General features: G+C 39.9%; 1 protein-coding gene across 2 annotated transcripts in view; it reads left to right on the forward strand.

The window, feature by feature from the left end:
- Positions 1-13,953, forward strand: part of RHBDL3 (rhomboid like 3) — a 142,288-nt gene that overhangs the window by 62,683 nt on the left and 65,652 nt on the right. For both annotated transcript variants that reach the window (XM_034412523.3, XM_034412525.3), the window contains one exon: positions 4,940-5,098. In XM_034412523.3, coding sequence (XP_034268414.1) covers positions 4,940-5,098 — 159 coding nt within the window. The remainder of the gene's footprint in view (positions 1-4,939; positions 5,099-13,953) is intronic.

A 13,953-nucleotide genomic window follows, 5' to 3' on the forward strand; every position in this document is an offset into this window, starting at 1 on the left:
GACGTTACAAATGTTGTAGTACCATGCCTTAGTTGTTCACCCTTATGAATGACCACAGGGGCACTGCAACATTCCCCCTGCCTATTCTGCCCCACCCCTGCCAGATCTCCACAGGCACTGGGCCTGTGGAGACTCACTTACCTTGCAAAGATCTAGCGAGCTGTGTCCTCTCCAGCCTCTCTGCTGCAGTTCCTTTGCCTGTGTCCAATAACAGAGTTGGAAGGGTCCTTGGAGGTCATCTAGCCCAACCCCCTGCTCACGCAGTAGGCCTGTACTAGGGATTTGAACCACCGAACTGCTGACCTTTCTGATTGACAAGCTCAGTGTCTTAGCTACTGAGCCATTTAGTCAGTCCCTCCAGACTCTGGTCGTCTTTGTAAAAAGCTTTTGGCATGAAGAATGGAGGCTGGGAGGGTCATGCGTGCCGCTCTCAGCCTCTGTTCTTCATGCCAAAAGCCTTGAGGAGAGCCAGCCAAAGCCTGAAGGGACAAGTGATTGCGTCCTGACAGGCTCTGGTCATCTTTTCAAAAAGCTTTTGGTGTGAAGATCAGAGGCCAGGAGGATCGTGCCCACCACTCCCGGCCTCCGTTCTTTGTGCCAAAAGCCGGACGAACCCTGCAGGGGCAAGTGACCAAGGACCCCTCACTTAGGTGAGGCAGATGGTAAGAGTGGCCTAAGAAACTCTCCAAGTTCTGGAAACCACCTGCACATGGAATGGGACAATTCACCTCAGCCAACTCATCACAACCAATTTGCCACAGCCAATTCAACATGGCTAACTCATCACAGAACAATTCGCTGTGGGACAATTCAATTTAATCATTTAAAATAATTAAAAAGTTATTTTAATTTTTGTCATTCACATTTCATTTTGTCCTTCCTTTGGCATCCTTTCTTTAATGATTCTATTGCACTATTTCTTCGATACTAGTGTAACTCTTGTTCCGTGGCAAGTTGTCCTGCAGTAAGTTGGCCATGGCAAGTTGACTGTGGTGAATTGGTCATGGCGAGTTGGTCATGGCGACAGGTATTACAAGGGGTTAGGGCACTGGTGAAATTCAATTTTTTTTACTACCGGTTCTGTGGGCGTGGCTTGGTGGGCGTGGTGTGGCTTGGTGGGCATGGCAGGGGAAGGACACTGCAAAATCTCCATTCCCACCCCACTCTGGGACCAGCCAGAGATGGTATTTGCCGGTTCTCCAAACTACTCAAAATTTCTGCTACCAGTTCTCCAGAACCTGTCAGAACCTGCTGGATTTCACCCCTGGGTTAGGGTCTTCCTTCGTTGCTTGGATGTTCAGAATCCTCTGAAATGATGGCTTTGGAAATTGGGATACCCTTGCATCTAGGTCTCCTTATTTCTGGGAAATGGCCCACCCCCGTCTGCCCTCTTCCTTAAGATGTCTATCAAGTCAGGCCACAAATTCCATTCCTGTCCAATTTGAGGTACCCTGTTTGAAGCAGCAGAAACGAAATCCATACGCTCTTCTGGCCGAGCCATCTGCCTCAGCTAACTTGTGTTACTGTAGGTTTCTTTTCTACTTCAAGATTGAAAAGAAGAAGAAGAAAAATCACTGCCCAATTTAGCTGCTTGCAAGCTGCTCCTTTTGCCTCCTGCCCCCACTTCCCTGCCTCTTTGCCAAGCCAATCAATCCCAGCCAAAGGTGGGAGCTTTGTTTGCAGTCAGCGAGAGCCAGCTTCTTCAAAAAGGGTTTTGTTGCTTTTACCAAGCTGCCTTTTCCACGGACAAAATGTTTCCATGGAAAAATGCCCTCCTGGGCTGAACTTTTCTCATGAACTCCACCTCTTTTCTTCCGCCTTTCAACTCAAGTGACAAGCTTGATATCATTATTATTGGCAACCAGAAGCCGGCAGGCCAAGTTGAGAAGATCAAAGACCGGCCTGCAGACAGCCGAGGCCCAGCCAAGATGAAGTTGCATTGGATTTACTGTAAATTGCTCCGAGCTTCTGTGAGGATTTCAGTTTATAAAGGCAAATACCTTTTGTCTGATGCCAGTCTTAGCTTTCTCCTTTTGTGATTACAAAACCATTGATTGTAAAACAGCATATTTTATTTCTCCATTAATCACTCTTCTGTGTTGCAGAAATAAAACTGCAGTACTTACAAGGGTAATACTGTATTATCCGTCTTTGGCACCCAGTGAATCTTAAAGCAATCTTTGTAAGATAGAAACTTGTTCTGTTGGAAGGATTTTTAACTACAAAAGAGCAACACGTTAAACATTATTTTTATATGAAGTCACCATTTTACCTATCCTTACCTACTCCTATTCTTTTCTCAGGGTCACTAGCACTTAAAAATCACTGACATTATAATAGATAATATGTTAACATTTGTAATTTCAGTAGGTATAAGGCTGAGTTTCTCAAGCTTTTTAAAAAAATATTCCTTAGAGCAGTTCATTTCCAAGAAAACATTCATTTCCTTGAATATCTTACAAGGACAAAATTTCTCTTCCATTTCCAAAAGGTGACAAATAACTGCCGGATGAATTAAGCTCTGGAGAAAGAATCTGTTGCTTTTCCATGTGTTTCAAAAGAAGTTCCATTAGCCTTTAAAAATGATTTTTTTTTTCAAACTTTGATTATGATTTGGCCATGAATGTTATCATGCCTCAGGGCTGAGATCTTTTTAAACCTCTTCCAAATGGCTGCAAAATAATGCAGTCTTGTGGTCAGAAGAGCTGAAGTCATGAGACAAACCAGTCTTGAGATTGGACCATATCCATGTCAATCCAGAGAAGAGGGTGGGCTTAAGGAAAGATGCACTCTGTGGTTATTCATTGCTGAAAATATTGTACAGATAGTCCTTGATTTACAGCTATAATGGAGCCGCCCATTATGGTCGTTAAGTCACAACAGCCATAAAACGGGTCACCACATGATTGTTCTGCTTTTACTTTTTTTGTGGGGGTTGTTAAGCAAACATGGCAGTTGTTAAGCGAACCTTCTGTTTTCTATGGGGTCTTTCTTGCCAAAAAACTGGAAATAAACTTTGGTTTTTGGCAGAAGTGTCATAAATCGTGACCACATGACCATGGGATGCTACAAAGGGCTGTAAATGCAGTCTGGTTACTGAGTAGTAGAAATACGATTACGTGACTGGGGGACCGGATTGGCAGTTGAAATTTTAGAACCAAGTTGTAAGTTCCTTTGTGGAGGGGGTATTCATACCCATCCTTTATGGGTGGGTTTGCTTATTTTTGTTATTAAAATGTTGCATTTTTAATCAATTTGAATATTTAGAAATTCAAGCAACAACCACCTCCCATCCCATAAAAGACTTCTTTTATTACTCCATTAATTTAGCCTGCAATATTGGCTCCCAGAAAGATATGCATTCATTTCCTCAGTTTACTATACCAGTTTCACCATTTTTCCAACCTTCCCGATTCTACATTCTATGGGGACCTTGGTGCTTGCTGAGCTTAGTTGTTTTCTTGTAAATATTTCATTACCCAAACTTGGTAACATCATCGATGACTAGTGACTACCACTGATGGTGCTACCTAGTTTGAGTAATGAAATATCTGCAAGAAAATAACCAAGCTCAGAAAGCACCAAGGACCCCTCATTTCAACCCTGGGCTACAAATATTCTCCTTTATTGCAACATTCTGAGTCTGCATTCAAACCAGAGATTTACCTACAATCAGGCTGTTTGACTTGATTTGATATATGTTATGCGAATGTAGCCATTGTGATTTGTGAAACATATTTTATGACTTAACATGCTCAACTAATTGAGTTTTTGTTTAACTACCGTGTTTCCCCAAAAATAAGACCCTGTCTTGTATTTTTTTGAACCCCGAAATAAGCACTTGGCCTTATTTTTGGGGAGGTCTTATTATTTTGGGGTGCATGGAAAAAACCAGAGGAAATGGCGGGGACCAGCTGCTCATGTGTTTAAATATTTTTGGGGAGGGCTTATTTTCCGGGGGGGGGGTATTTTAGTGCACGTGCTCAAAAGCCAAATTGGGCTTATTATCAGGGGATGTCTTATTTTAGGGGAAACAGGGTATGAATAAATAATTCATGGGTTAAATATTGAACCATGGTTTCTGAGCCATAGTTTGTTTAACAAGCCGGAATAAACATCCAGAAAGAAAGGTGATTGGAATTTTGGAGTTTGAATAGTATCAGTTTTAGCATTAAATAGATTTGTTAAGTATTGGAAGATATTTGTTTACTGACAGCACACATATGAGCCTAAAATGAAAGCAGAGAGAGAACACTTATACAGGCACAATTGAGGCCAAAATTTATGTTGTTAAATGAAAAATTTGTTAAGTGAATTTGTCTCCTTTTACAACTTTTCATTTGCAGCTGTTAAATTAGTCACATGGTTGTTAAATGAATCTGGGTTCTCCATTGACTTTGCTTGTCAGAAGGTCGCAAAACGACTCCTGAACACTGCAACGATCATCAATATGAGTCACTTGTCAAGCATCTGAATGTGAATCATATGATCACTGGGATGCTGTGGTCATAAGTGTGAAAAATGGCCCTAGGTCATTATTTTCAGTGCTGTTGTAACTTTGACTCAGAGCTGCGGTGGCTCAGTGCTTAGAGTGCAGTACTGCAGGCAACTTCTACTGCCTGCCGGCTGCCTGCAATTTGGCAGTTCAAATCTCACTGGGCTCAAGGTTGACTTAGCCTTCCATTCTCCCAATGTCGGTAAAATGAGGACCCAGATTGTTTGGGGGCCATACACTGACTCTGTAAACTGCTTATAGAGGGCTGTAAAGCACTATGAAGCAATACATAAGTCTAAGTGCTGTTGCTATTGCTCTTGAACTGTCGCTAAACGAACTGTTGTAACTCGAGGACTACCTGTAAATGCCTATTCCTGCAATTCACTTTGATGTGTCTGCTGCATTAGTGCATCATTCTCTTTCTTTATCTGTTTCTGTATCCAGCTGGATCCTGAAAACACGGGTTATATCAGCACAGAGAAATTTCGGAACCTCCTCCAAAGACATAGCTCTGAACTAGATCCACATAAACTGGAAGTGCTTTTGGCCTTAGCAGACAACAATTCGGATGGGAAGATTTGTTATCAAGACTTTGTCAACTTGGTAAGTGATTTTTCTAGGAGAAAATGTGTGTGGGTGTGTGTGTGTAAGCATCCATGGCTGCAAGTACCTGGGAAGGTAAAGGAAAGACACAGGAGCCTAATGAGAAAGGAATACTCCTGGTCCTCAGTTTATAACCACAGTAGGGACTGGACAATTTGTTATTAAGTGGTATGGTTGTTATGTGAGGCATCAAGTGATCGCAACTGATTTTACCCTTTTTCCCATGATTGTTAAGTGAATCACTGTGATTGTTAAGCAAGACACCAGGCAACCACAACCGGTGACCTTTCCTGTCAGCTTCCCAACTGACTCTGCTGGTTGGAGGCCACCTGGAAAGGTTCAAATGGTGATCACGTGACTGCAACAAACAGAAATTCATAATGGTTGCCAAACATCCAAGTCGTGATCATATGTTCCTTCTCCATAGGAATGGAATAGTGATTGTAAGCATGAGGATTGGTTGTAAATCCCTTTTTTCCGCACTGTTGTAACTTTGAACCCTCGCTACATTAATGGTCGTAAATTGAGGACTTCCTGTAATCTCTAAAAGGAAAAGGGAAGCACTGGTAGGCTAATCGACATAGCAATCAATCAGCAAGACTTGTCTTCCCTGCAGAGATTGTCTGAAATGGTATAGGTCGGATCTCCTGCTTAAGCAGGGGGCTGGACTAGAAGACCTCCAAGGTCCCTTCCAGCTCTATTCTGATTCTGATTCTGATTGGAAGGGATGACCAGCCAGATCCTGTGGTTATTGTAGGCTTGACTAAGTGCTAGCCCGTTCTGGGTTGGAATCCTTAAAGCTGGTTTTAGAATATTAGCCAGTAACATCACCAAAGAGAAACGGCTTAAATTGCTGTACAGAATTGCCCTAGAGTTTAGAAATCCTTCTCATGTAATATTATACATGTATTCCTTCCCGGGAATTCATGTATACATAATTTGTTTATTTGTGCATTTATTTATTCCGTGTATTTCTTCTGTGTACTGAGGAGAGAGCCATTTCCCAGTGTGCAGGGTTAGAAAAACAATTTTTATGTTCCTTTCTGGCCCGTATGTTTGCATTTCTACTTTCCAGAAGCACAAATGTCCTTAGCTAGAGTTTGGGGATTTCCAGTCATTTTGAAAACTGAATTATTTTAAGCCCATCTGTGCTCAGCCCCTTTTTTTTGTCGCTTTTCCAAAACTGAATTATTCAAAAACACAAGTTCAGTTTTGGAAAAAGACCCAGACGAACCACAAACACATTCATTCTTTTTCCTGTTCTGAGCTGGAGAAAAACCAAGGGAAGGGAAAGGAGAAAATTTTGAGAGGAAGCGGAGGAAAAAAAAATACATTAAAAACAAAACAAAAAAAACCCAGTTGTGGTCCCCTGCTTTATAGTGAAATGAAAGATGAGCTCACAGTGTGGGAAAGTTGGAGACTGATGGGGTTAAGACAGCTGAGTTGCTTTAGAAAGTGCAGATCAACCGGGTCGGAGGGGGAGGGTGTCTTTTAATTGGATGGCAAGGGAAGAAGAGGAGAAGACTAAAAAATGCATTCAGGAGGGCCAAAAGGCAGAGCAGAAGCAAACTATCTTGCTGTAAATGCTTGGAGATCAATTTCAAACCCAGACCTTTGATGTGATGTGGAATTTGGCCTAACTCCCCAGTAAATATTTTGGCAAATGAATGCTTGTGTTCTACCTAAAGAAGTATTGCTTTGATTTCCAAAACTTTTTAAAAACAATGCTTAAAGGTACACACTATCTTCTCCAAAAGGAGCTGAGTTTTGTTGAGAAAGCTCTAGATCAGGGCTCGTCCTCACGTGACATATCAGGACTTTCCCCCCCCCCTTTGCTAAACCAGGGGTGGGCGTGGCCAGCACGTGACGCATTCGGCCCGCGGGCCGTGAGTTTGACACCCCTGCTCTACATGGAGTTCTTTGGTATTCTTCCTATTTACTTCCTCTGACTATCTCACTGGCTTCTGAACGTGAATGTATGAACGTGAATTTATGAAGATCCTGCTACTCTCGTGGTGAAGAAATGGTGCTTTGACAATCTGTTTCCTATCTTTCCCAAACTCTGTCTACACACAAGCAAATCGCAGGATCACAAACACATCAGTCTCATTCCTGGATGGATGGAGGATGGATGGATGAATACCTGGATAGATGGATAGCTTCCCTTAGTATCCATCTCTAGTATCATCATGTTCTATCCTCAGCACAGATGTATAAATCCTGAAACATCTTAAATGCAGTGAAAAAGGCTACCATGTGTTCTGATGAAAAGATGATATGCCATCATTTGTTTGTAACTCGGCGCTCCCATGTAACACCTCTCCTGCGCGAGCTGCACTGGCTCCCGGTGGTCTTCCGGGTGCGCTTCAAAGTATTGGTTACCACCTTTAGAGCGCTCCATGGCTTAGGACCCGGGTATTTACGAGACCGCCTTCTGCCACCAATAGCCTCCCACCAACCAGTACGCTCCCACAGAGAGGGGCTCCTCAGGGTGCTGTCGGTCAAACAATGCTGACTGGCGGCCCCCAGGGGGAGAGCCTTCTCTGTGGGGGCACCTACCATCTGGAATGAGCTGCCCCCAGAGATATGGCAGCTCCCGGATCTTCGCACCTTTTGCCGTTCCCTAAAGACGTTTTTATTCCAGCAAGCTGGGCTGGCCTTACTCTTTTAAATTGTTTTAATTTTTAAATTGTTTAATTATGGGTCTTAATACAGGGGTGCTTTTAATTGTGGGCCAAATTAATTTAATTGGATTTTAATACTGTTTTTAAATTTTGTATTTCTTGTGTTTTATCTGTTGGCTGTTCACCGTCACTGTTCGGGAGAAGGACGGTATATAAATATAAACAATAAATAAATAAATTTATTAGATTTTTATCTTGCCTTTACTTTATCAGTAACTCAAGGTGGCAAACATACTTAATGTTCCTTCTTCCTCGTATTTGCCCCACAACAACAGCCTTGTGAGGTGAGTTGGGCTGAGAGAGAGTGACTGGCCCAAGGTCACCCAGCTGGCTTTCATGGCTACGATGGGACTAGAACTAACTGTCTCCCAGTTTCCAACCGGGTATCTTCACCCCTAGATTAAACTGGTTCTCTTGTTTCCCTTCTTTCTTTGGTTGTTTTTCACATTTTATTTTCTCTGTTACAGAACACTTTTTCTTTCTTTCAATCGTTAGTTCTGTTCAGGTAACTTTAACAGCTTTCTGGAATCCTAAGTGACTTTCTCATATTGATGCTCAGTAAATATTTCTCTTTTTTATGAAGTTTCTTAGAATCTTCTCTGTTCTAAAGTTTCCAGTGAGTCAAACAATCTCCAGGCTGTTGCTGTTAGCAACACCACATTGCACTGCAAACCTAAGTATGTCGAGCACATCCATGTGTAATCTCATAGGCCTTCTAAGTGGTTTCCCACATATAGTGAACAGCATCTGCAATAAAACATGGCTTTAGTGTTTACTGAAATGAATCCGGAGCACAGCTAAAACCAAATACAGTCTTAATCTGCTGCCTTTCAGAAGTTTTGAATTCTCCATAAATTCTGGGATCCCTCTTGACTATCAGGATCTTTGTCTTGAAATAGGGATAAGCACAGGTTCTTCATCTCTAAACTCCTATCCAGAAGTTGCTTGCTTTTCATAATTATGTATCTCTCCATGTCCGTATGGGTGATTTGAATTCCAAGTTCAAACTTTTTAAGAAGGTGACCCCACACCCAGGGGTGGGTTCTAAATTTTTTTTACTACCGGTTCTGTGGGCGTGGCTTATTTTGTGGGTGTGGCTTGGAGGTCATGTGACTAAGTGGGCGTGGCTAGCTGGTCAGAGTCATTTCTGGAAGGTCCTCGCACTTACGACCAGTCCTCGCACTTACGACCCGACTCATTTGTTTGCTTTTAACACTGATCAGCTGTAGGATGGCCCTTTGAAGCCCCGCGGCAAGAGTTTAAACAGTTTTTTTCCCTCTATAGTCATCAGCTGGGACTCAGGAGGCAGCAATAGATTGGGGGTGGGACCAAATAAAAGGTAAGAATAATGTGGGGCGTGGGGGGGTGGGAGGGCGGGGGGGGGAACTGGTTGGGTGACATCATATCGTCACTGCTACCGGCTCTGCCGAACCAGACCGAACCGGGAGGAACCCACCACTGCCCACACCCCTGAGTAATTTTCTGACTTGCTGGCTAAATAATTGACTTAAAAATGGAACAATTTGCTAAGGGAAAAACCTTTCACTGATTCCCGTAAAATTGAAATTCCATTCTGTATCTCTTGGTTCTACCAGAGATGTTGCTCTTATCAATGCCTTCTGCCCATGCTTAGGGTTAAATAGATAGCAGCCAAGTTAATTGCCTTTATTGATCTTCTTTTAAATTCTTTAAGTGCAATTTGGGCCTTCCTTTGTTCTTCTGTTTTACTTGTTTAGCCTCTGAATAAACTTTATATAATTGTACAATTGACTGTAAAGATTTTAGAAGATAACCTTCCCTAAACATTCCCCTAAACTATCTCTGCAAGATGACATGACTGCTAAGCTTCCCTTGGGTTCTTTGCATTTTCCAAAGGTTTTGTTAAATTCAATCTTAGGTTTTAGACAAGGAAATCTAGCATTAAGTGTTCATTTTAAATTTTAATTTTAATAAAACGGTTAATTGTGTTTTATTTCTAGAGATGGACTGTGCATCAAATCTCTCCAACTAACTATACATTATGGGCATAGATTAGTTTGTGAATCTGGGCTGGTATTTCCTTTTCATGATTTTCTGTGGGTTTGGAAGCTAAACAGAATTGCATCTGGTTACCTCCTGAATCAGAGATTATCAGGAAATACCAGGTGGCCTACATTGGGAAAGCAAGCCATACTGGCAGAAAATATCAATAAACTCTTTCCATACACTGACTTTAAAAAATAAGCTTTTGAATCAGCTCTTTATTGAGAGATCGATCAACACACACCTTTGTAGAGAAGGTTTAATTTGTCATTTAAAATTATCTTTCCATTGATATATAATTTTATGGTACTACTCCAAAAAAGTGGTGTTATTAGCCATCAAACATCAAAAATACACTTTTCCCAAAAGGTTTCCACAATTTTGGCCACTACTGTATGTCTAACACTTATTTCTCCATTGTTTCTTCTCCCAATCTCATTTTAGGGGGTCCCTGGACAGATTCAGTATGCTGTGTCAAAATGGGTAGTGGATGGGAGCTGAAAAGGTTCATTCCAAGCAGTGCTCTATTTTTGGATCTGTGAAAATTCTTTTGGAAGTATTGTCACTTGGGCTTGTTTTCTTGTCAACAATGCACAAATAGTTTGCCACTATAGTATCTTGGTCCAGGTTTTATTTCAATTTCTCAATCTGATTTCTACCTTGGAGAGATTCAGGAAAGAGGCCAACCCAGGTTAGCTTAGAAACTTGGCCAGGTTTAGCTTGCTGTGAGAGCTCTTTTCAAATGTCTGGCCTGAAATTAATCAATCATCTAATTAATTGGTTTTTGCAGTTACATTCTCTTTCCTTTGGCTGTAAATAAAGCCAGGATTAAATTAGCTAGGTTGTAAATTAAAATAAAATAGGGATGTCATTCAGAAGTGGCTGACAGGGCTATTTTCTTCTGAGCCAAATCCAGTAAACGGGTTGGAATTGATTAATATGGCAAGATATCCCTTTAACTGGTATGTATGAGTGATTATTTATTTATTTAATTTATAAAGCCATCTCATGAACAAGTGACTCTGGGTGGCATGCAAAAAAACTTACGCATCTAGTTTTTAATTGTTTACATTTTAAAAAAAAATATAAATTTTCAGGGTGAGCGATTACTATTACAGTCGACAATGAATTGCATGTTTGGCTTTTTAATTTTTATTGAAAACTTTTCAGAGATATAAAAGATATACGTTTAAGGAAAAGGGAGTATAGAAAGAAATGCAAATAGAAAAAAGAAAAGACATAAAAAGAAACAACTTCCAAACTTCATCACAGTTGCAATCTTATCCTCATTTCCTTCTTCTGTAACCGTGATGATGAACATATGGCACGCATGCCAGAAGGGGCACGCAGAGCCATCTCTCTGGGCACACCAGCTGTCGCCCTTTGCTCTTCCGGGTTCCAGCATGTACATGCGTGCCAGCCAGCTGGTCTTCGCACACGCGGGAGCACCGGAAAATGGAAGAACAGCTCCCTGGTGTGCATGAGCACCAGAAAACCAGGTGACTGGCATGCATGCGCTCGTAGGAAACCAGAAGCTCAGCTTCCCGGTGTGCATGTGTATGCCAGGGAACTGCTCTTCCAGTTTTCAGCACTCCCGCACGTGCACACCAGGGAGCTGCTCTTCCGGTTTCCGGCGCTCCCCCCTGCGTGCATGCTTCCGTTTTGGCACTTGGTGTTGAAAAGGTTCGCCAATAGTGCTTTATAAGGTTAACACCAGACCTCTCCTCTTCTCATATTTAATCAGCAAATCCAGAAATCACAAAACATTTCCCCTCCATTTTCCAGCAAAAAGTCCATAAAAGCTTTCCAGTCTGACAAAAATACTTGTTGTCTTATACCTGATCAAACAGGTCAGTTTTGACATTTTTGTCAATTTTATAATCTGTACAATCCACACCTCCATTGTGGGTATTTCAGATTTTGCTATCTTTGACTTCAGGGAGAGGTATGGCAAAATGAAGATGGCTCAGTGAAAATAGAGCTGATAGCCTTGGCAAAGACCAAGGAATTAGTGTATAGACTCCTTGGAACCTCTCTGGATAAAGGGAGGACAAAAAGTTGGCCACATATGTTCAGGACTGCTGTTTCCCATGAGGAGACTGCAGAACAGTGGTTTGAGCATCAGCTGATGATGGGATTAGCCATCTTTCTCACAGCTATGGCAGATACTGTTACTGAGTTTGCAAACCTCTTCACTTTTGGAAATTGCCCATTAACTATTTCTACGCTATTAGAGACCTTCAGAATGGCAAGTTTGAAAACATGGGGTGAATCTGCCTTTAATTCTGAATGAAAGAAAACTTTATTTATAGCATAATAATTTAAAGAATCTGAAATAAACAACAAAAAGCTAAAATGATTTTGATCCTAGAAAGTTATAAAAGAGCTAAGGGTCCAGATAAATTTGCAATATTTAACTTTTACATTAAGATTTTAGAGTTAATTCTGAGGAACAAACTGCTTCTGATGGGAGAGAAATCCTATTTTGGTTTTTACAAGACATAATATAAAGAATTTTATGATTTCAAAAACTGAACATCAATGAGAACTGAAGATTTTAGGTAGATGAAAGACATACATGCCTGAAAGATGGTGCAAAATGTTACAACAATAAAAATACTAAATGGGACTTTTGGAGAATGGAATCAGAAGATAGTATCCATCATAACATAGTTATGATGGCTGCTTCTATGGATAGACTACGTTCAAAAGATGTTATTGAAGAAATACCCAATGAAGAACCATTTTTCCCTAACAATATGGAGATGATATTGAAAGTGGATTTACAACTGACAGCCTAAGAAAAATGTTTAGAAAGGATGTTTCACTGGATCTGCAAAAGAATTTTAAAATTTCTTTAAAATTTAAAATGGAAATACAAATGACAAATCAAGAGAGTGACCTGGATAATTTCTTTAAAATTTGATTTACAAAAGAGACTTGTTAAATTTTGTGTGATGGAACAAACAAGAAATGAAGAAAAATCAAATCCTACAACAATACTTGAAAGAATTTTAAAATTAAGATTGTTAAAATTAAAAGGAAGGAATATAAAGTTGGATTATTTGATCAAGGTTAAAATAAGTAATGGCAATAGTTTATGGACTTCCGACAACAGTTTATGGACTTTTTGCTAATACCGGGATACAAAAGATGAAGCTTTATGGATTTATTTATAGATAACTGATGGGATTTGGGATGAAGAGATAAATGTTTGTAACTTTAGAGACAGTACCGTAAACTTACTAAATCTTTTATGCTTGTAATGAAAGTTGGAAGTCATTTCCTTATATATTTCTTCTCTCTTTATTATGTTCTTATATTCTTATATTCTTTTTCTTCTTTCTTTTTCCTTGAACTTTTTACTCTATTCACTTTTCTTTTTTTAAGTTTAGTTTGTATGAGTTTTTACTATTATAATAAATATTCTTAATACAAACAATATCTAAAACATATTTTTTGTAGACCTTAGTGAAACATCCTTTCTAAACATTTTTCTTAGCCTATCATTTGTAAATCCACTTTCAATACCATCTCCATATTGTTAGGAAAAAAATGATTCTTCATTAGGCATTTCTTTCTTTCTACCTATAATCTCACTGCAATTACCATATGATGTACAAAATCAGTCTTCCATAAATCTCTTCTATTTGGTTATTCATAAATCTCAGTAAAAAAAGTTCTGGTTTCATCTGAACTGTAATCTTTAAAAATCTTTGTATCAAAGGATTTTTTTGTACCTAATTTTTCTTTCACAAGTCACTATGTATGATAATACAACCCTTTATGTATTCCACATTTCCAACCTTGATTAGAGATTCTTTATACTTCTTAGACAATTTCTCTGGTATCATATACCAGTGGTATATAATTTTATAAAAGCTCTCTCTCAAAATGTAACATAATGTGAACTTCAGTCCTTTTAACCACAGTCTCTCCCATTGGTCCTTCTGTATATTATAACCAACATTCTTAGCCCATTTTATCATCTTTAACTTGTTCTTCAGTCTTAAATCTCAGCAAACGTTTATACATTTTCACAATCACATATTCATGATTTGTACACAATAAGATTTCAAATTCCATTTTATGTTTTTCAATTCCAGTCCTTTTTTTATCTATATCAAATGTCTCCCTTAACTGTGCCTA

The sequence above is a fragment of the Pantherophis guttatus genome, chromosome 2 (genome assembly GCF_059756535.1).
Source record: "Pantherophis guttatus breed Tessera chromosome 2, ASM5975653v1, whole genome shotgun sequence".
Classification (NCBI taxonomy): domain Eukaryota; kingdom Metazoa; phylum Chordata; class Lepidosauria; order Squamata; family Colubridae; genus Pantherophis; species Pantherophis guttatus.